A 21,414-nucleotide genomic window follows, 5' to 3' on the forward strand; every position below is an offset into this window, starting at 1 on the left:
GTCACTATAAAATATCGGTGCCTTCTTTTTTCTCTATAATCCGATTACACCTTCAAAATATCCTTTACACACGGCAACAATGCATGCAGAAGTGGTATTATGGTTGTAGTATGCTTTGCTAACAAGGAAGAATGTGTGTGTTTTTCTTGCTCAACTTATTTTTTTACCATAAAATCGATTCAACCCACAGGAGGAAAAAAGAAACTTCTTTAGTTTCACCTAGTCTAAGAATTGGAAGTGCACATTCAGCGTAGCTTGAACAAACGTTGTTACGCCTCCAAAGATGAAGAATATTCAACTTCTAAACCTGTGAAATCTATGACTGGAATTTGCAATTTTCCACATTCGGATTTTAAAGATTGCCGAGGTCCAACAATTTGTTGAAATGAAATTCTGCATAGCCACAGAGTAACTACGCAGCAATTTTGTACAGCTATTTCTCAGTAGCAGTGATTATGTGAAAAAGATTGTGGAGAAACTGAAAGGTAACTTAACGATGAAAGTTAGAGTATCATGTGAAGATCATAACTCGTAATGGTTTTAAGAGTTCATAATGAAGTCTAAACAAAATTAGCCTTTTCTATATCAGTAGATCCACCACGCTTATGTAAACGGTTGATAAACATTTCTGCTGTTTCCTTGGCAAATCCTTCGAATTGAAGGGTATCTACTGCAAGAAGCGTGGGTCCATATGCTTTAATAAGCAGTTTGCCCATTTCGGTAGAATATTTGAAAGAGCCTGGTTTCAAATGATCAGATATTGTATTATTGGTATTGTCTATAACAGAGAAATCATGGATGATTATTCTCTTTGTAAACTCCTGGGTTGAATTTGCAGATCCCCTTTGTTTTTTTTTAGTTACAGGTCGACAGTTTATATAGGTATAAACTGGCCCTAATACATCTTTTTTATTTAGGATAGTTTTGGCGTCTTCAGTTGCCCAGATTATACGTTTCATTTCATTAGATATTCTTGGAGCAAAGCTCGGTTTAATACCTGGCTTTACGGGGTTATTATGCATACCAGCTAAATACAGCCCATTAGTTATAACGTTTTGTAGCATTTCACCACCTTTGATCCCCAATTGGTCCGTTAGTTTAGAAGTATTGAGCGGAAGTTCCATATTTCTATTTTTTGAAGATGGCAACTCTAATAGTTGTACGATTGATAATAGCTCGGTTTGTGAAATAACTTCTCCACAATCAAATTTTGTTGGATGTAAACTTTGAATTGTAACACCTGTATACTTATCTTTATTTAATAAGGAATATTGTATTGGCGAAGCCCCCTTATATCTTGGTAATAATGACGGATGAACATTCATACAATAGGGGACAGTTTTGATTAGCTGGTCTGGTATTAACTTACCATATGAAACAGCAATTAATGTATTAATGTTGTTTTTGGTAACAACATCAGTTAATCCCATAAGATCTTTCATATTATCACATTCAATTAGAGGAACATTAGGTACTTTTTTCGATGCAATTGCAATGGCAGTTTCCTTAAAGGTTGATTTATCCCTACCACACCATTTGCCTGGCTTAGTGACAATTTGAATTCTATCTACATACGGTAAGTTAGTTCCAGGAATAGCCGTAGTCCTTAACTTCTGAAGAGCTTCAAATGACTGAACACTAAATGTGTCACTACCAAAAAATAAAATATTTAATGGTTTGAGATTTGGAAGTAATGAGTATTTTCTAATAAATATACGAGAAACGTTCATTGGTTCCCACAAGTTAACTTTAGAAAAAAGTAAAATATATCTGTATGTTAATTTTTCTTTTGTTTAAAGTCTTGTAAATCAATTACCTTAAAATAAAGTTCTTTAATTTCGTTTTTCCGATATTGGAATAATATAAAGTAAAATTAAAGGTAAGCGTTTATTTGAGGCATACTTCTGGTTCAAAGTTTATAATTAAAAAAATGATTCTCATAATATTTACCCAATATAGATATAGAAGTTCATTTATAAATTACTAACTTCAAATCCCATAAGTATCTTTTTATTATATCATTTCTTTGATATTTTAATATTTAACAATCAAAATATTTAAAAATCATTATATATAATAAGTGCATTTATATTAGTTGAGAAAGCAAGAGACTAAAATAAATCCCATTATGGCAATTTTTAATTCATGTCATTTATTTTTTATTATACCTTTGTTGCTGGCATAGCAGTACTTACATGCTAATTTATTCATCAATACTTGTAGCTAAACGCGTTAAATAATTTGTCATTAAGTTCTGATTCTATCGCTATATATTTTCATTGGTCTTATTTTATTTTACTTTTATTTTTTCCTCGTCGTTTATTTCTTGGCATTCTTATTAAAACTTATACTTAGTGTATTAACTTATTTATCGCATTTATTTTTGTGATTTTAGTTAAGGAGTTGTGAGGATTTGAGATGAAGCAAATAATATGAGCCTACTCTATATATTGCGTCATTAAATGAGTGTTTATTTTAAGTTAATTTCATTCCCTTTCTATAATATTCAAAAGTTGAAATAGGTTTATTGAATATCATTTATTATACTGAACTGTGTGTCTTGAAAATCTGATAAAATATATCAAGGAAAAAAATTTATATATAAAAACTTTGAAAATCGAGGTGAATTTGTATTACATATCTAATATACAGTATAAAAGTTTTTATTGAAAGATTAATATGCATGCTGTAATTATTGAAAAAGTAGAAGACCATTGGTAAGTCATAGCCTAACGTTCTTTCAAGGCTTTGTTTCTCTTTTCCCTTCTTCTCATTCTATCAACCTTTTTAGCATGCATCTTGGCTGCCAAGCGCTCATATCTTTCAGCTTCTTCCTTCTTTTCTCTTCTTTCTTTCAACGCCTGTATCTTTTGTTTACGGGCATCTGCCTTCTCATCTTTTAAGGCCTGGATTCTGGCTTTAAATTGTTGTTGCTCCAATCTCTTTTTTTGCCTTAGATCCCATGAGGTTAATGTCTTGTTTTTAACAACACGACTGCTGGCTCTTAATGGTTCTTTAGTATGTTTCCAAATTCTACCACTTACTAGTTTACCTTGAGTCTTAGAAGCTAATTCTGTTTCAGTAACTGGCAAATTAGTCATTATTAATAATTATTTTACTCTTTGATTATTTCTAAAACGCAAAATGGTACAGATATAGAGTTGTTTTCTTAACTACGATTTTGGATATTATATAAAGCTCATCGATTTTTTTTATTACTGAAATTTTTTAAATTTCAAACGTCTCGCGAGAATAAGCAATTCAAAAAGTTAACAATGATTGCCAAACAGTAAAAATTTTGCACTTAGTCAAACTATAACTAATAAATAATCTTAATAATGAAGATAATTGAATTATACTTCTATACACTTTTAAAACAAAGGTTACACGCTAATACATTTAAAATATAACCTTGCATTGCATGAATGGATTTTCACGACTGGTAGCGTCTAAAGAAGCACGTCATGTTTATTTTAGGGTAGGCGAAACATCAAGCTTAACCCATAAACGTTGGGTAACTGTAATACCTAAAGCTAGAGCAAATAAATTAAAACTTCGGAAAGTTAAAAACGTTACAATACAAGATATTAACCTAGAAGGGGTTGACAAGGCTAGTTCTAAGGAACTAGAATTTAAAATTAAGCAGCTGCAAGAATTCACAAACAATTTGAAAAATAATCTAAGGGCTGCTGAAAAAGAAAGAAAAGCCTTGAAACAAAAACAGCATGCTCAATCTGATAGTCTAAAACAATCAAGTGAAGATAAATCCGAACTATTCCAAAAACTATTTGGTGATACATCTAAGCAGCATGAAAATAATAAATCTCTTCTGCGTTCCTCTACAACCGCTTATAAACTACCGCAACCAGATGAATTATTGCCACCAGCATTGGTTAAGAATATAAATGATAATAATCTAATTACAAGAGCATTAATTGACCAATCTTACCAAGATTGGAACTTGATTGTAAGTTCTACTTATTCAACCAAAAATAGACTTCGAAATATCTCTAAAAAGCAATTGGCCTTTAAATTCTTAAATAAAATTCAGAATCTTTCATTAGAAAATATTGAACGTTTAATAGAAATGCTGGATGAATTAAATTATTATGACTCACAAACTTTCAGAAATTCTTTCTTTAATTGTATCTTCAAAAATCTATCAAAAATTCCATATGATCGAAAGCTAATTGATCCCAAACACGGTAATGATCCAGTAATTTCCAAAATGAAAGATCTACTCATCAAATATGACAAACTTACGAATGTTGAAAATCCAACAACAAAGGCATCAAGCACAATGACAGGTTATATTCTAAATTGTTGTATAACTTATGCTAGTAATATGAAAAGCTTCGACAATATGGAATATTTTTTAAGCAAATTTAAAAACGATTACGGAATTATACCAAATAAACAAAATTCTACTGTAATTATTCAATTCTACACCAAACTCGGATGTTATAAGCAAGCATGGGATGTATTTGACGCCATGAAGTTTATGTCTGAAAGCACTTTTCCTAGTGAAATAACATATAATTCGGTTATTCAATTATGTGCTAAAGAAAAAAATTATTCCAGAGCTATAGATCTTTATAACGAAATGCAAGATAAAAATATTAAGATATCTGTTAGAACTTTAAGCACTTTAGCTAAGACTTTAGCTACATCGAGTTCAGACAATATTACTAGTGAAGGCAAAGCTGAATCATTGCGATTATATGGATGGAAATATATTCATATGATTGAACAAGACTACAATTTAAGGGATTTTATTAGTGATTCAAATGATAAAGATGCATTTTTTACCCTTGAAGCAATGCTTGCTTTGGCTGCTTATGATGGTGATATTGCATTAGCTAGGGCTTTATATTTTAAAGCCATTACTCAAAAATATAAATACGAATTAATTAATCCTGCTAATGTCGGTTTAACTTCAAGGGAGCTTTGGAAAAAAACTTTATATCCACAATTGTTAAATTATCTAATGTTGGCTTATCAAAGATATTCTACTACTAGCTTACCAATTCTTTTGGGCTATTCTGAGGGCATTATTTTAAGACGAAATATTGTAAATAGTGTAGATTATGATATCAGGGATTATGGAGATAATATTAAACTTCCTATGCTACCATTAAAAGAAATTAATCAACCTTGGCAAATCTTGGCTGAATCTCGTGCGCTCTGGCATTTCAATTTAGATTTTGGGAACTCTGTCGATCTGAGACAACGGCCTTCTGAATTGAATGTTGATTTACTAAAGAATTTCAGACAGAATTGTCAAACTTTTAGTGAATTTAAATTTGAAATCATGTATCTAGTAAGCAAGTGGAAAGAGGAACTTGTTAATAGCACGATATTGAACCCTATAACTTTAAATACATATTTATCAATAGCAATTAAACAGGGGAATGATAAGCATGAATACATATCAAGATTAAATGAATTCTCATACGAACAACATGTTCTTGATGCAATTTTGCAAGATATGTATAACAAACTTGAAACTGAAAATTCTGTTCCAACATCTAATAATTCCCTAAGTAAAAATATTGATTATCTAGGAAGTTTAAAGCATAAAATTCTGAGGAATGAAAATATTTATGAAGTAACTTTGAAAGCAGCTATGAAATTTAATGATTATGATATGGCAACTAATACATGGAATGGTAGAGGTTATTTTAGAAAAACTGATGCTTTCCAAAAATTGGATAAAAAAGAGCGTGTTTGTAGTGACCAAATTTTTGCACAATGTATGGTGGACTTTTTCACTCAAGCTAAGATGTATGAAGATGCAATTAAATTAATTTTATCTACTCAGCGAGGTATAAATTGGACGTATTCGATGGTCAAAAATTTGTATAGGGGCTTACAAGAAATTGAAGACAGCCATAGTACTAGGATTTTATCAGAAGTGATCAATAAGAAAACTAAAATTCAAATTATAGAGCAAAAATTAAAGGATTTGGATATTTAGGATATAAACAAAATCTTAATATTTTTGTTTCATTTTGTTTTTAATTGGCATTATTATACACCTTTATGCATTTTGGTATTTTTTATTAATAATACACATATTCTTCTAATCTAACCTAGCTTGTAAATAATAGTTTATAGTTATTGACTTAAAATACTACAAAATATAGATTCAAAGATTGAATGACAAACTGAAAAAAAAAATAAAAATAAATAAAAAAAGGACAGTCAAATATTTTGAATTTCTTAGTTATATATAACATTTAAACGGCGGATGATCTTGTATCGTCAGACACAACACTGGATATGGATGAGATGAGAGATGGAGAAACCGATCTAGATATATTAGGAGAGTCAAGATCTCTAATGCTTAATTGTTGTTGTAAGTTGTCGACTTCTAAACGCAATTTATCCATTTCTTTATTAAATTTCTTGCCGTAATAATCAATGTAATATGTGGCACCATTGTGAGCTGCACATAGAAAAATGAATATTAAAAACAGTGAAGCTGCTTTCTTATGTGGAAACCAAATATAGCATAAGGACATAGTGGTTAATTGGTATAAATATTGAGCAAAGGTAAAAATAATTAAAGGTAATGGGGAAGGTAATTTCATAATCCATAAGTCTTTAAAGTTATGTGTTGTTAAATATTGGAAACTTGTCATTCTTTGACCAGTTTTAATCTTTTTAGCTTCTCTTACAGTAATAAAATAGTGATAGGATGATTGCCATATCAAATAATAGAAAGATGTCCAATAGATATTGTATTTAATTTGATAAGGCATTGAAGCTGAATAATAAGCTGCTGGGAATCTTTGTTTTCTAAATTCTGAAGTTAATGAATGTTGAATAATGAACATTGTGCATGGAGGCATTAGATGTATGAAACATGATGTGATTTTATCAATTGAATGTATTATTAAAGAATTCCTCCAAGTGATGACTGCGAAGGATAAACTACCAAACGTTAATGCAAAACAAGAATGATAAAGGCTTGTTGAATTTGGCCATACCCAGATATAAAGTAAACAAAGGAGATTCACGAAATAGCATAAGTCAGCCAGAAAATAATGATTGTTGGCCTTGTAATATGTATAAAATCTAATGGGCATGAATAATCCTAAAAGTCCCGTATAATATACATGAAACCAATCGGGGAATTTGCCCATTATATAGCCTATTAAAAAAAGATTTAACAATGTAAAGGGGTAGAAAGCCTTCTCTAGGGATGTGCTATTTTTGAAAAAAATAGTGTCTAGGGAATTATCTACATCTTTAACTCTTTGAGATAGTTTTGATTTAATATCTTCATATATTTTTTGTTTAGAAGGAACTGATTTCGATGCAACAACATCCAATTTTTTCAGCTTCAGTCTTGCCTTTTCCAAATAAGAATTTCTTTTAGGAGTTGAATTAAGATAAGGACTGTTAACTGAAGAAGGATCTAGGAATTCCATCACAGAACCTAAAGACCAAAGCGATTCATATTTTCTACTATCGTTACGATCAGTAGTCATTTTTCGGTATGTAGTGAGAGATATTGTGTAATGATCGGTCGTATTATTGTTGTTGTTTTTGTTATTTTTAATACTATTTATTTTGTTTGTTATTATTGTTTTTTTACCTGATCTATAATTAGATTTGGAAATGATGGACGATGATCTACCCTTTAATATAAATTCAAATCGGAATGTATTAGTTACCTGAAATGGTACAAAGTGGGCCCATCCGAGAATTTTCGAAAATCCTACGGAGTTGAATAAAAAACTTTAAGATTTAAGAATTTAAGAATTGTTTAATATAAAAATTACATATATAAAATTATAAATATTAAGACATTTCTTAAGCCAAAGTGGTCAAGATATCAGAGTCACCAGCGTCCAAGATAGAAACGACACCAACTCTGAACAACTTACCGACAGCGGTACCCAATTCGTTGTTGGAACCTTGGAAGTAGTAGACCTTGGTCTTAGACAACATGGCGTAATATTCCAATTCAGACTTTCTCAAGACTGGGGTGTTAGCAGCAACAATGACTAACTTGGATTTACCTTGTCTCAAGGACTTGATGGTAGATTTGTAACCTAAGGTGTACTTACCAGACTTGATGACTAAAGCCAACTTTTGGTTGATAGATTCTTGGGATTTAATTGGGGCCTGTACAAAAACGATTACATGATTTGGATGGTACCAAATTCAAGAAATTTCATTGTTAGTAAAAAATATTCATAATTTGCGAGAAAAAGAATATTGAAAAGTGAGACCAATGTCCACGTTCATTTTCAAACGCCGAATTGATATTTTTTCAATATCGTGAATCAAAGTATACTGACCATCTCTGCGTATTGTTGTAGTTGTTGTTTTAAACACTCCGGTCTATTTAACCTTTTGTTATTTCAAGATAGATGTTTTATGTATTGATGATATAATTTTTTTAACCTGAAGTTGCAAAATGAAAAACTTTGAAAGTTTCACGATGTGATTTCAGTAAAAATGGATCAATTTCGGAATGAAAAAAAGTGAAAAATAAAAAAAAAACAAGAAAAAGAAAAAGAAAAAGAAAAAAAAAAAGTAAAAATAGAAAAAAAAGTATAACACCCAGACACCTGAAATAGCAGTCCGAAAATATTTAAACTCATATCGGAGAAAAATTATCAAAGGAAAAACGTCATCTTAATCTGGAGTCGTAGATGTATTAGCCGTGTTTCATTATGACGAAAATGAGGATGAAACACGGCTATTTTGAGGAATACAGAAGACATGTATATATCCTATTCGGGCAATTACATGAGTATGTTAAAGAAAATCAATTAAAACAATTCAATCAAAAATTGGAGGAGTCGTAGTTAGAGTCTTACTAGAAGAACCTCAAAAAATCTAAAACTTTTATATTCGAATAATCTTAGGTTTTAAAACTTTAAAGCCTATAAGGTCTTATGTTTGTAAAACTATATAAAGGGGTGAAATAAAGATTAGAATGGTGTCTTGTGTCATGATAAAGAGAGTACAAAATAACAAATAATACAAAACAATCCAATATACAAGTATGCAAATATATCAAATCATTCTAGCGAGCATCCCATTGATGATCAATAGTGTTAGAGGACAGATGACTATTACATCTTGCGAGACATTACCAAGCAATTACGCTGAAAGCACTCCTTACTCGTCCTCAACGACGAATATTTTAAAGAATGGGGTATCTATGGTTGGTGTTTTCGAATATTATAAGAGTGTGAAATATGTGAATAATTGTGGAGAAACAATTCCAGGTCCAGGGATAGGGACTGTTGCTGTATTTTAAAAAGATAAGACAATATTTGGTAGGGCGTGTTAAACAATTCAAGGAAAAGAAAGTAAATAAGTTCATAAGTTTCCATAGGTATGTAATTTAATATTCGGAGATATCATTCTTCAAATTGTTCGTAACCTAGTTGTTCCTGTATATTTATTTATGAGGGGAAATATGTTTTATTTTATTAAGCTGTTAGTAGAAAGTCATATGAGACAGAAGTATCGTGTCGTATATACATACTAGAAATTCATTCATATTGGACGGATTTACAGCATCTTTCAATACTAAAACAATCTGTTTCAAAAGTTTTTTTCTTTTAACCAATTCAGATTCGATTTGTTTTTCCATTTCCATGAAACATTTAACTTCTTGTTGACTACAGAAGTTTGTACTATTATTCAGTTGCTTTGTCATGGATTGAAGTTCTAGTAGTTCTTGTTCTAAAAGAAAAATTTCTTTGAGTAAGGTTAAATTATCTGGATATTTGTGTAAAGCAGTCATTTGCTTCTGCCAATCATTCAAATCTTTGTCTAAGTTGACTAATTCCATTTTCAACTCATTTACAGCATCCCATGTCACATTTTCTGAGGTTTCTTGGCATGGTTTCTGCTCGACACAACAATAGATTGTCACTTTACCAAATGGCTTAGACAAGATCTCATTATTCAGGGCAAGAGCGTCGAGAGATTTCAGTAGAGCTGGTTTAGTAATGGCAATGTTGGAATCATCCTTGTTTGCATTCTTCAGATTCTGCAAAAGGTCATTAAATGAATAAGGCCTACCTTGTGTGTTTAAATATTCCAAGACGAGAGAATTTAAATCTGTAGGAGTTAGTAAACTATATATATGGGTTGTACTGTGTTGCAAATTAGTTGGTATACATACCAGTAGGTGACGTCTGTTTGGCCATATTTGTTAATTATTTGTTTTGACGAGTTGGAGGTAATCTTAGTTCATACATGTTTTTTTCATTATTACAATATTCTTTACAGCTCAAGCTGCAGATCCTTTCTATTTTTATAGAGCTGTTCTTACCCGGCCAAGCAAAATAACCGCCCATGTACCATATGATACCCAGAGCAAGGAAAATTTATCTTCGATTAGTTCAAGAAAGTTAAAATATATTATATAAAAGGAATTCAGTTAAATATATATATATACATATATATGCTAGGTATATTCTGTTGATAATTCACCTTCCTCTATTGGAAGTATCGGAGTGAATAATAATGTTACACATCAAACAGAGATTTACAAGTCTCTTATTTGAAATTTTAATTTTAAAAAAAACAAAAAACAATATCTATATATCTATATATCATAAAATCATTTTTGTGTTGCTTTCTGACAAGGCATACTATCGTGCTGTATCGATTAACGAATATATGTCCATGGAACTCCAATGGATGAATAGTTTAAAAAAAGGATCAAAAATTCAACGTATTCTATCGTATAGATGCTAATTTATGAGTATTCAAGTTTATATCGATATCCAAATTATCAGTATCTTCCTCAATACTATTCAATCTACCTTGTTGATCGTCCAACTCCTGACCGGCAGCTACTGCTAACTTCTTCAAACGTTTGGAGATTTGTCCAATCTGTTCCAAGTTTCGATCAATTTCAATCTCCATGGCATCATCTTCATCATCATTTTCAAATTGGAACTTCTGATTTCTTTCCAAAATCATACGTCTATCGTATTTTTCTTGTAATTCTGAAGGGTCATGCTTGCTATTTTGTTCCAAGGCATTTTCAATCCTCTTGGTAGAATTGATGATTCCTTGATTCGTATGTTCTCGTTGCATAGTTTCTTCCAATCTACGGTTTCTTATCTTTTCTTGTTTAGCTAATAATCTTTTTTTAGAATTGAATGGGTTCTTCACATGAACGGCTAAAATGTTTCTATTTAATCGTTTCAAACTATCAACATTGTCAGATGCACTTTGATTGTGAACTTTCATCAAATCAATATTTTTCTCCACATTACCCAATTGTTCACTTTGAGCACCCAATAAGCCTAAAGCATTCATACCACTTGTTTCAGCTTCGCGAGCCATTTTTAAAGTGTTTCGTGTTGATGCCACTGATCTCTGTTTTGTAAATTTGATTTCTTGTTTAAGTTCTTCTACTTCTTCATCCTCTTCTTGTAATTGTCTTTCTTCCTCCTCCCTTTGAACTTCTTCAAATGTTTTGAACCTATTTGTCTGTGGTTCGTTTTGTTGAATCATATTGCAATACCCATAATCACCCATATCTTCATAATCATCTATATACTGTTGTTTCGAAGAACCAACATTTTCATCCTCCTGTAATGCCACCCTATTCAAATCGTCATTTAAAATTTGTTCACTTTCTTCAGCCATGGCTATCTGTACTGGTTCTTGTTCTTTAGCTAATTGTAATTGTTGTTGATGTCTCCTAGGCAGTTCAATATTAGTTTCTGTATTTTCTTCTAATATACCGGGAGGACCGTTTAAATCAAAATCATGATCAACATTTTCTGTATCACTCTTTGTATTTTTTTGATACTTATCATCCCAATATTTATAATCTTCTGCCCATGTTGAGGCTTTATTAATAGGTTTATTTAAATCATGGTCATTGTTGGAAATTGAGTTTGTCAATTGCCTATTTAAATCATCAACAGATCCAGCGTATTTATCTTGTACAAACGATGCAAAAGGGTTATTAGATTTAGGTGAGGCTGTACTGTAACCAGAAAATCGGTTATTGTGTGAATCATGTACGTTGGACTGGGGAAACTGTCCGTTGTTCACCACAGGTGAACCTCCCAATGGTGAGCCATAAGTAGTTGGTGTCTTACGACCATAATTGCCACTAGAAGTGGTATATGAATTTTGCTTATCAAAAGAAAATGGATCATCATTATTCAATGGAGTATTCCTCTTATTTTGGAAAACTTCATAAGGATCAGATGTTTCAAATGGTTTCTTGGCCTTGGGTGCTATGATATTATTTGTAGGTGGCGATTTTACTTTGTAAACATCAGGAATTGCATTTTCTTGTTCTTGTCTTGCTAATTCAGCGTCTCTTTGTTTCTCTCTTGTAGACCTTCTCACCAGTTTCTTTGTCAAACCTTTAAAATGGTGCCTGGACCGTGGCTTATCCTCAGAAGCACTCTCAGGAGTCTGACTCTCTTCTTCTGGTGGTATTTCTGGTACTTCTTGTGGATGAGCATATTGTTCATATCCTTCGGGTGCATAAAACTTGTCGTGTTGATGATCTAGCGCATATTGACGATATGCTGCGAATTTCGATGTATTACGAGCCTGATGTTTTGTAGATATTCCTAATTCCTGTAAATTTGAACGGTTTTGTTCAATAGTGTCCTCCTCTGGAGGTTTGACGGTGAATATTTTTTTTAACCCCATTTGTTTTGTATTTTATTTTATTTTATTGTATTGTATTGTATTGTATTGTATTGTGTTGTGTTGTGTTGTGTTGTGTTGTGTTGTGTTGTGTTGTGTTGTGTTATGTTGTGTTGTGTTGTGTTGTATTGTATTGTATTATAGAGTATTGTGTTATAGAGTATTGGAATATTAATGGTTAGTATGATCAAAAAAAACTATAAACATACATATAAACCTACAAATATCTCCTTATATACAGGACCGATCATTCAGTCTTCTATTGCAAATCCTTTTCTGATCTAATGTCTTAAAAAAAAGATATGAAAAACAATATTAGTCGACTATTAATAATAGAGTTCCTTATTCCACACATATTTTGTCTTGCCAGATATAGCACCACTCTCCTGAATCTAAACCGACTTACTCAGTTAAAGTATGCGGAAGTCATTCTCGGCACATTCCTTATACGGTGGCGTTATTTTATTTTTTCATCCACGGAAAACGCGGAGAACAAGGGGTAGGAAAATAGAAAGAAAAAGAAAGCTATGATTGCCTTTTCGGAGTTTCTTAGAGATGTGGAGATAAGATATAAGCCGTGTCACGTGATATATAGAAAGCATAAGGAACTATATATATATATGTGGGACATTAAGAAGATAAATTATATTAATAGACAAAAAAAAATTATAGATAGCATAAAGATTACATAGTAGTTCATTTCATTGTTGTTGTCTTTCGAAATCATCGATGTGTACCGATTGAGCACGGCTGGAATTTCTAGCGTAGTTACTACTTCCAGTCCCGCTATTGACAGGAGTAGTCCCCAGTATGTAATTTTTCCCGGTGGCTACTATACGTCCATTGATACCTTGCCCCTTGGAATTCAGGTTGGAATTGTTATTGTTATTATTAATGTTATTATTAGTAGTGGTATTGTTAGTATTATTATTGTTGTTGTTGTTGTTGTTGTTGTTGTTGTTGTTGTTGTTGTTGTTATTGTTGTTGTTGTGGTTATTGTTATTATTGCTATTAGTAGAGCCATTCTTATTATTCGGTATGAATGATGATGTAGAATATGGATTATATCTAGTTGGTGTTTGTGCAGTAGAGGTGTTTGCACTATTTAGATTTGTATTTGCGTATAAGGGGATAGGCTTGTTTATATGTTGATCTTGACTACTTAGAGTGGTGGAACTGCTTTGAGCATTGCTCATAAGGCTACTCTGTTGATCATATTCATTCATATTCATCCCAATGTTGTTAAGTAAAGATGCAGTAGATGGAGCAGAATCATACTCGATGATATTACCAATCAATTGATCAATAGAGGTTTCCTCTATGGCAACGATTGGTTGATCTTCTTTGAAGATTTCAGTATAGAATTTTGTATAATTTTCACTACCATCATTCCAAACGTTTATAAAATTTTTCAAGACATTTATGGATAAATTATTCTCAAATTCGAAAATTTCTTTTAATTTTTTTTGGAAATTTGGATTATTATTATGGAAAAATAAATGGTTTAATAATTTAATAGAATTTTTTTGTAAATTTAAATCTTCTGCAGATATCTTTGATATAAAATTTAAAAGATAATTGATTGTTAGATTTTCATCAATTAATATTAAATTTTCAATGACTTTTATAGAGAGAACAAAAATATTAATATTATCACTTGATAGTTCATTTGAATTCCTTGATATGATACTTTCGTTTTCTAAATAAGTTAAATTTGTAAAGATTGGAATAAAGAATAATTCGAAAAACTGTTGTCTTATATTATATTCAATATTGTTTTGGAATTTACCATTCTGTTCTTCATCACCAAAAGAGGTACTTTCAATTATATCAATTGATAACGAGTCATATTGTTTGATTAAATTATTAATAATCTTTAAAATTAAACCTATGGATTGTTTGATCAATTGGAAAGTTTCTTTATTATTATTAATTTCAAATTGTCTTGTTTCAAATTGACTATTTTCTTTAAATAAAAATAATGATTGTGAGATTGGTGGGATGGATGGAATGATGCTTGAATTGAACCAATTAGGAATCATTGATAAAGTAATATCATGAATGGTATTTTGTTGTTGTTGAATTAAAAATTTAGTTAACAATAAATTAGCCACGTTCAAAATGGATAAGATGGATTGAGTAGGAGATAATTTATTCAATTCTTTATGAATAGTTAAAGTGGTTAACGAATCTATCTTTAATAATGCAAGGGATAATAATTTAATTAATCTATTACCATTTGTTAAATAATCAATTTCAGGATGGTCTATTAATTCCATTAATACTTTAAATTGGAATTCTAGGGATTTAAATTGATCATCAGAACCAATAATTTCATCAAAACAATTATCATAAATTGGTTGAGGAATTAATTTGGGGAACATTATGATTCGTTTGGCTAATTTATAAACATAATAAAACATGATTTTATTGGAACTTAAATTAGAATTTAAATTGGCATCAAAACTTATTGACCAATCTTTGGGGAAATTTTTATCCTTGGAAATAGCAATAAATAATTCAGCTAAAGAATCGTCAATAATTAAATTTGATAAAAATTTCAATTTCAATTCATCATTATCTAATAGAATATTTTCATTAGGTTCAATTGTTTCATTAGAACCATCAAGATCATTTAAACCTAATAAATCGATCTTTTGTTTGATGAATTGATTATTAATAATATTTGGTAACCAATGGTTAATAAACGAACCATTAATTGGTAATTTGTAATAATCTAAATTTTTTTGGAAACCTTCATCACATATTAAATTGGTAATTGGAGACACTGTAATATCATAATCATTGACATTTAAAAATTTTATTAAAGTATATGGACCAATAATGGAATCACCATTTGTATTCAAATCAATCTTATTCAAATATGACTCGTTTGTACCAATATCATTTAAAAACTCTTTTAGGCATTCCAATGTTTCATCATTCATTATAATATGTTGTAAATTTGGTATAATTAAGAAATAAGCAAAAATGATAGCAATGATGGTTAATTTGAAACGATTATCAATGTCGGTCTCCTTTGAGTCCCCCCTTAGAGAGTTCTTGTATGATTTGATCAATTGAATGAAATAAAGATTTTCATTATCAAATCTCTTTCTATGAATATCATCTAAATAGTCTAAATGAATAGCCCATCGTAATCCATAAATCAATTTTAATGAATATTTGAAAATATTCAAATCCAATTCCAATGAAAGATTATCTTGTGGATCATTCAATGTGTTTGATTCAGCTTCATTAGATGATTTTAATTTATTAAATTTTTCGAATGGGATATCCAAAGTTTCTAATAGAGTATTTTTGACATCATCTGGTACTGTTACTTCCATATTGATAGTATCTTGTACAGATGTATCAATGAGATTATAAATATATATTTGTATATTTGTATATTTGTATTTAGTAATGTATAAATGTATATTTTTATCAAGATATTTGTTATTACAAATCAGAATAAATTAAATAATTTTGGCAAATCGTATTACAGCTAACTAACTATCAATAAAAAAAAAAAAAAGAAGATTCTAATTTTAAATTTCGGGAAAGGGAAACAGTAAACGGGAATGGGGATTGAACGGAAAGGGACATAAAGCTGAACGGAATAGATTTATGCCTGTTACGGTAAGTTCACGAATCCAGAAATTTTCACAATATGAGAATTTAATTTTCTTGGCCATTCGAGGTTTATATATAAATGGAAAATAAAATAAATTGAGATGAAACAGTGTGAAGGCTTAATAAAAGAATCATAAAACACAATACCAATCTCAAGTTCAAGCTTTAGATCAAAATCAAACCCAAGCCCAAGCTTCGTTGCAAAATGTCTTCCAACAAATCGTGTCTGCTAATTATTGATGTCCAAAACGACTTCTTGCCGCCCAACGGATCCTTAGCTGTTCCAGGGGGCACAGAAGTTATTTCTCCTATTCTTGGCTTATTAAAGAGCCAAAATTGGGATATTGTCGTGTTGTCACGTGACTGGCACCCTTCGGATCACAAATCCTTCGACATACATGGCGGACCATGGCCTGTTCATTGTGTTCAAGGTTCTTCCGGGTCACAGTTCAATAACGAGTTACTAGTGGGTCTAGAGTCCAACAACACACAATATCAAGTTGTCTCCAAAGGTACCGATTCTCAAAGAGAATGTTATTCGGCTTTCAATGATGAAACAGGAGAACCAGCAACTCCCTTACACTCTATTTTGAAAGAAAAAGGTGTTTCGGCGGTCACAGTGGTTGGTGTAGCTTTAGATTACTGTGTCAAACACACTGCACTTGACAGTGCCTCTTTGGGCTACACTACTCGTGTTCTCCGTGACTCTACGAGACCTGTAAATACCTCTAGTGAAGCTGTGGAAGCAGTGGTTAATGAACTTGAGACAGCTGGTGTACAAGTGGTCTAATGTGTTGCCCATTGCCCATTGCCCATTGCCCATTGTCTATTATCTATTCATTATCCATCTCACTCCCCATACATTTGTGGCGCACTGTTTGTGGCGCGACGCGTCTCTGGCTTCGGAATCTCCGCGGGCTGATAGAGTGGCCTATAGGGAGTGTAATTTTTCATGTGTTTATTATTAGTCTTTTATTGTTTATTATTATTCATTAGACACTAATATGTATGTATCGTTCTTTGAAGTAATAGGGGTACCCAGCTAGTTTGATTAAATATAGAATTGAATTAACGTAAAATGTACTTTGATAAAAGATAGAGCTTATTCGTTATCCTCCTCATTCACACCGATACATAGGCACATACTCACTCACTCACAGATACACGCCATACCCTAGCATAAGACATCTCTCCATCCTTCCATCCGTACTCATCAAATATTCTATTTCAATATTAGTAATGGGATCGGATAATCAAGAGAAAAAACTTCTCAAACAAAATTTATTATTAAAGCCAAAGAGACAAACGACTCAACGTCTACTGAGATTGCTCATCTCAGCCATATTAACATATTATTTCTATACTTATTCATCTTTATATAGAAAGCAATTTCAATTGGATGAAAGTATCATCTTGAATGATAACAAGATCTCACAATCGATCAAATTACCTACGACCTCTCATCTTACAGATCAATTTGAGAATTTAATCGATTTGAAAAATTATCGTATACCGCTCAATAAACATGAAATCAATGATTTACGTGATCAATTGACTTTCTTATTCCCCTATGAACCAGAAAAGCAAATTCCCAAGAGAATTTGGCAAACTTGGAAGGTTAATCAAAATGATCCAAATTTCCCTTCCAAATTTACTCATTTCGTAAAGAGCTGGTCAAATGAGATTCCTTTAGAAGACAATAGTGATGGAAATCTACCTTCTGGAAATGATAAATATGAATACACTTTAATACCAGATAACTATTTGCACTCTCTCTTGTTGAATCTCTATGGAGAAACGCCATTAATTATCAAGGCATTCAATGAAATGCCTTTAAATATCTTAAAGGCAGATTTTTTAAGATATCTAATTTTATTTGCCAGAGGTGGTATTTATTCAGATATGGACACTATCCCTTTAAAATCTTTTGATACTTGGCCTTCAGTAAACAAAACTACTCTTTTGAATTGGTTGAATCCAAAGAATTCCAAACTAGCCTCTCAATTCCCTTTAAAATACAAAAATTTTAATCCATTATCATTATCAAATCCAAATGATTTAATAGACCCAGGGTTTGTTATTGGTATTGAGGCAGATCCAGATAGGGATGACTGGAGTGATTGGTATGCTCGTAGAATTCAATTCTGTCAATGGACCATTCAATCGAAACCTGGCCATCCAATCTTACGTGAATTGATTTTGAATATTACAGCTACCACTCTAAATTCAATAGATTCTACTTATCAATCAACAACAAACTTAATTGATCAAAATTTTAAAAATGATTATAATATTAATTTTAGGCATAAGAGACAAAATGATAAAAATTATAATCATTTGGCTAAAAAAAATTCAAAAAATATTGATGGTACTGATATTATGAATTGGACTGGTCCAGGAATTTTTTCAGACTTGATCTTGGAATATATGAATAACATGTTAGTTTTAAACAATAATATTAAATTGTTCAATACAAATTTACAAGTAAATCGATCACCTGCACAACCTTCAAATGCTCCAGATTCACAACTGGAATCTGAAGATGAACCAATTGATTTGATGTCTACTACCCAGAAATTCTATAAAAAAATTACTGAAGATTTACAATTGAAGAATAAAATACCATGGGAATTCTTCTCTTTGATGGATAAACCAGTAATGGTCGATGACATTATGATCCTACCAATCACTAGTTTCTCACCAGATGTGGGCCAAATGGGAGCAAAGGCAAGTGATGATAAAACAGCTTTAGTAAAACATATGTTTAGTGGATCTTGGAAAGCTGATGCTGACAAAAACGCCGAAAATGTTAAAAAGGGAGAATAATTTCATCCTTCTTCTTTTTTTAAATTTAATACCAATTATAGTCATTTTTATCCCACATTTCTCTCATATACATACAAATATATATCTTCACAAGATATCAAATATATATATATATATATATTAGCATTCGTTGTACATTAATACTATCATCTCGAAAAATGTCTGTATTTACTGGCTTACCTTATTATGCTCCTTGTAAATTCGAGTATTGTATAAATATTTAAAGGAGTATCTTATTTATTCATTTATATATAATGTATAAAATTGTTACATATGACATAATATCTCATATCTAATAGCTATTCCTCTCGAAGAAATATAATGTAGTTGGTAAGGATGAAAGATAGTATCAAACTAATTCTGGTAAAGAAGAAAAAACAATGTTAAGATTCTATTTCAGAGCATCAAGCTTTTTTTCCGTAAAATTGTTTCTTTCTTTTTTTATTCTATCCAACTTAAAAGTTAATCAAAAATAAGTTGTATTCAAATAATTTTTTTACATTATTTATTTAAAATAATCTATCCTAACTTACTGTCATATATCTAATTATTGTCATGAACAATTTTATTAAAGTTTTTTTTTTAAGCAATTCTAATTATGTATAACATATATATCTAAAAGACTAATCCAGATTTATATATTATGATTGTATTTTTCACATATACAAAATATTTGTTAATATTATATTAAATGTATATTATTTCAGATACATGTACATATTTTTATACAAATTTTATAGAGCGAACCAAAATAATTAATATATTTGTGATGATACATGCAACAGTAACGCTAAACCGAATTGTGTAAATATATCACTAAATGTATTTTATTAATTCTTACGAGATTTTAATAGCTGGTCTGTTATACTACTCTAGGAAATTAATAACAGTACACCTCACAAAACAATGAATCACGTGACTATAATGTTTTTGAGGAAATGTCACATATTTGCAATAATTTCCATTATTAATATGTGGCGCAGTGATTTTTGAAGTCAGGTGACGACTTTCTATTCTGATGAGATGACATCTACAATAATATATAAACACAAAGATGAAAAGTTTTCACTATGACCGAAATATATAGAGAAAAGAAAGAAACAAAAGGTATCAACAAAGAGTTGTCTGGAAATCTGGAAACTAATATTATTATATATTATTTATCTAATCACAGTACATACCAATCAAAATATATAGTCCTTTAAGTTAAAGACTTCATTGTTGTTATCACTCAGGAATTAGTACAAGTAACTATCGAAGATAGAAGGCGTAATTGTGGTAGATCCAGACGAGGCACGCGGCGGACAGCTGGTCAGGTCATGTGACCGAGGGGATATAAATAATATAATATACTTGTGAATAAGTTTATACTGTAAGGGTGCACGAAAGAATATATTCAGTGAAGATGAAGACTTAAGAAATACAGAAATATCTGAGAAGTCGGAGATTATAAGAGATCTACGATAATCGAAGGAGTGAGGCTGCAGGCTCACGACTAAGGAATAGACAGGGTGGCTTTCGGAAGCTTATCCCTGAAAGTGGGATGATAGGTAAATGTTTAGGTACCGTACTACTATCATCGGCAGACACTATACGGAAGGTGTAGTTTACGAACTGGAACGGCTGTTACAATTCGGTTCGTAAGAGTTATCTTCCAGAATGCCGGTTCTGATGAGAACATAATGGTTATGTCCGGGAAGCTTGTGTGTGACGAGACATTGGTCTTATATAAGAGGAAAGTTCTGTGAAGATGGATATTCAGAATGAGTATTCTGTTTAACGAAACAATCTAATTTTATGTTAATTCCTGGCTCTAGCCAAAACCCGGGTAACATCTACAGATTTATAGAGAAATATTATATACCGTAGCTAAATCTACGACAGTAATAATTACTGACAGAGAACAAGCAAAAAAAATATTACAGGATGTAACAATTTTTTGCTTTGTTACTCCCAGTAGTATATCTTTTTGGCTGCTAGTTTAATACCAACCGTTTATTAAACTATACAACTATATACCTGAGCCTACGTAAGTTAAATATTATTATTATTACGTTCCGATTTGTTCACTGATTTATACACGTGACTAACGTAGGTCACACTATGTGATACAGGAAAAAAATAATGGTTGCTAAGAGATTCGAACTCTTGCATCTTACGATACCTGAGGATCCCACTCTAAGAGTGTTAAGTGTAAACTTGAATCAGGCGCCTTAGACCGCTCGGCCAAACAACCTTATAATTTGTTGATTATGTTGTAGACGAGATTGACTTTATACTCATCTA

General features: G+C 31.1%; 11 protein-coding genes and 1 non-coding gene across 12 annotated transcripts; 4 read left to right on the forward strand and 8 right to left on the reverse strand.

Annotated features, from left to right (window-relative positions):
* Positions 1 to 560: 560 nt before the first annotated feature.
* On the reverse strand, positions 561 to 1,730 carry FMT1 (methionyl-tRNA formyltransferase; the record flags this gene model as incomplete). The annotated part of the gene is made up of 1 exon (XM_004179689.1): positions 561 to 1,730. One exon carries the CDS (start codon positions 1,728 to 1,730, stop codon positions 561 to 563), a length of 1,170 nt encoding a protein of 389 aa, XP_004179737.1.
* A 999-nt stretch (positions 1,731 to 2,729) lies between these two features.
* CGR1 (Cgr1p) lies at positions 2,730 to 3,101 on the reverse strand (the record flags this gene model as incomplete). Its single annotated transcript, XM_004179690.1, has 1 exon — positions 2,730 to 3,101. One exon carries the CDS (start codon positions 3,099 to 3,101, stop codon positions 2,730 to 2,732), a length of 372 nt encoding a protein of 123 aa, XP_004179738.1.
* A 320-nt stretch (positions 3,102 to 3,421) lies between these two features.
* Positions 3,422 to 5,977, forward strand: CCM1 (Ccm1p; the record flags this gene model as incomplete). The annotated part of the gene is made up of 1 exon (XM_004179691.1): positions 3,422 to 5,977. One exon carries the CDS (start codon positions 3,422 to 3,424, stop codon positions 5,975 to 5,977), a length of 2,556 nt encoding a protein of 851 aa, XP_004179739.1.
* A 262-nt stretch (positions 5,978 to 6,239) lies between these two features.
* GPC1 (glycerophosphocholine acyltransferase) lies at positions 6,240 to 7,496 on the reverse strand (the record flags this gene model as incomplete). The annotated part of the gene is made up of 1 exon (XM_004179692.1): positions 6,240 to 7,496. The coding sequence occupies one exon, from the start codon at positions 7,494 to 7,496 to the stop codon at positions 6,240 to 6,242; it is 1,257 nt and encodes a 418-aa protein (XP_004179740.1).
* Positions 7,497 to 7,821: 325 nt separating this feature from the next.
* Positions 7,822 to 8,315, reverse strand: RPL30 (60S ribosomal protein eL30; the record flags this gene model as incomplete). Its single annotated transcript, XM_004179693.1, has 2 exons — positions 7,822 to 8,136; positions 8,313 to 8,315. 2 exons carry the CDS (start codon positions 8,313 to 8,315, stop codon positions 7,822 to 7,824), a joined length of 318 nt encoding a protein of 105 aa, XP_004179741.1.
* Positions 8,316 to 9,025: 710 nt separating this feature from the next.
* Positions 9,026 to 9,283, forward strand: AGA2 (Aga2p; the record flags this gene model as incomplete). Its single annotated transcript, XM_004179694.1, has 1 exon — positions 9,026 to 9,283. The coding sequence occupies one exon, from the start codon at positions 9,026 to 9,028 to the stop codon at positions 9,281 to 9,283; it is 258 nt and encodes an 85-aa protein (XP_004179742.1).
* A 183-nt stretch (positions 9,284 to 9,466) lies between these two features.
* Positions 9,467 to 10,334, reverse strand: HOP2 (Hop2p; the record flags this gene model as incomplete). Its single annotated transcript, XM_004179695.1, has 2 exons — positions 9,467 to 10,052; positions 10,234 to 10,334. The coding sequence occupies 2 exons, from the start codon at positions 10,332 to 10,334 to the stop codon at positions 9,467 to 9,469; spliced, it is 687 nt and encodes a 228-aa protein (XP_004179743.1).
* A 385-nt stretch (positions 10,335 to 10,719) lies between these two features.
* TBLA0C04250 (uncharacterized protein) lies at positions 10,720 to 12,669 on the reverse strand (the record flags this gene model as incomplete). The annotated part of the gene is made up of 1 exon (XM_004179696.1): positions 10,720 to 12,669. One exon carries the CDS (start codon positions 12,667 to 12,669, stop codon positions 10,720 to 10,722), a length of 1,950 nt encoding a protein of 649 aa, XP_004179744.1.
* Positions 12,670 to 13,367: 698 nt separating this feature from the next.
* VIR1 (Vir1p) lies at positions 13,368 to 16,016 on the reverse strand (the record flags this gene model as incomplete). The annotated part of the gene is made up of 1 exon (XM_004179697.1): positions 13,368 to 16,016. One exon carries the CDS (start codon positions 16,014 to 16,016, stop codon positions 13,368 to 13,370), a length of 2,649 nt encoding a protein of 882 aa, XP_004179745.1.
* Positions 16,017 to 16,507: 491 nt separating this feature from the next.
* On the forward strand, positions 16,508 to 17,092 carry PNC1 (nicotinamidase; the record flags this gene model as incomplete). Its single annotated transcript, XM_004179698.1, has 1 exon — positions 16,508 to 17,092. One exon carries the CDS (start codon positions 16,508 to 16,510, stop codon positions 17,090 to 17,092), a length of 585 nt encoding a protein of 194 aa, XP_004179746.1.
* A 449-nt stretch (positions 17,093 to 17,541) lies between these two features.
* OCH1 (initiation-specific alpha-1,6-mannosyltransferase) lies at positions 17,542 to 19,128 on the forward strand (the record flags this gene model as incomplete). The annotated part of the gene is made up of 1 exon (XM_004179699.1): positions 17,542 to 19,128. One exon carries the CDS (start codon positions 17,542 to 17,544, stop codon positions 19,126 to 19,128), a length of 1,587 nt encoding a protein of 528 aa, XP_004179747.1.
* Positions 19,129 to 21,253: 2,125 nt separating this feature from the next.
* Positions 21,254 to 21,364, reverse strand: TBLA0Ctrna24L. The gene is made up of 2 exons: positions 21,327 to 21,364; positions 21,254 to 21,298 (listed from the first exon to the last, which is right to left on the reverse strand). It is a non-coding gene; the product is annotated as a tRNA-Leu (tRNA).
* Positions 21,365 to 21,414: the final 50 nt, after the last annotated feature.

This window comes from Henningerozyma blattae, chromosome 3 (assembly GCF_000315915.1).
Source record: "Henningerozyma blattae CBS 6284 chromosome 3, complete genome".
In the NCBI taxonomy this organism is placed as follows: domain Eukaryota; kingdom Fungi; phylum Ascomycota; class Saccharomycetes; order Saccharomycetales; family Saccharomycetaceae; genus Henningerozyma; species Henningerozyma blattae.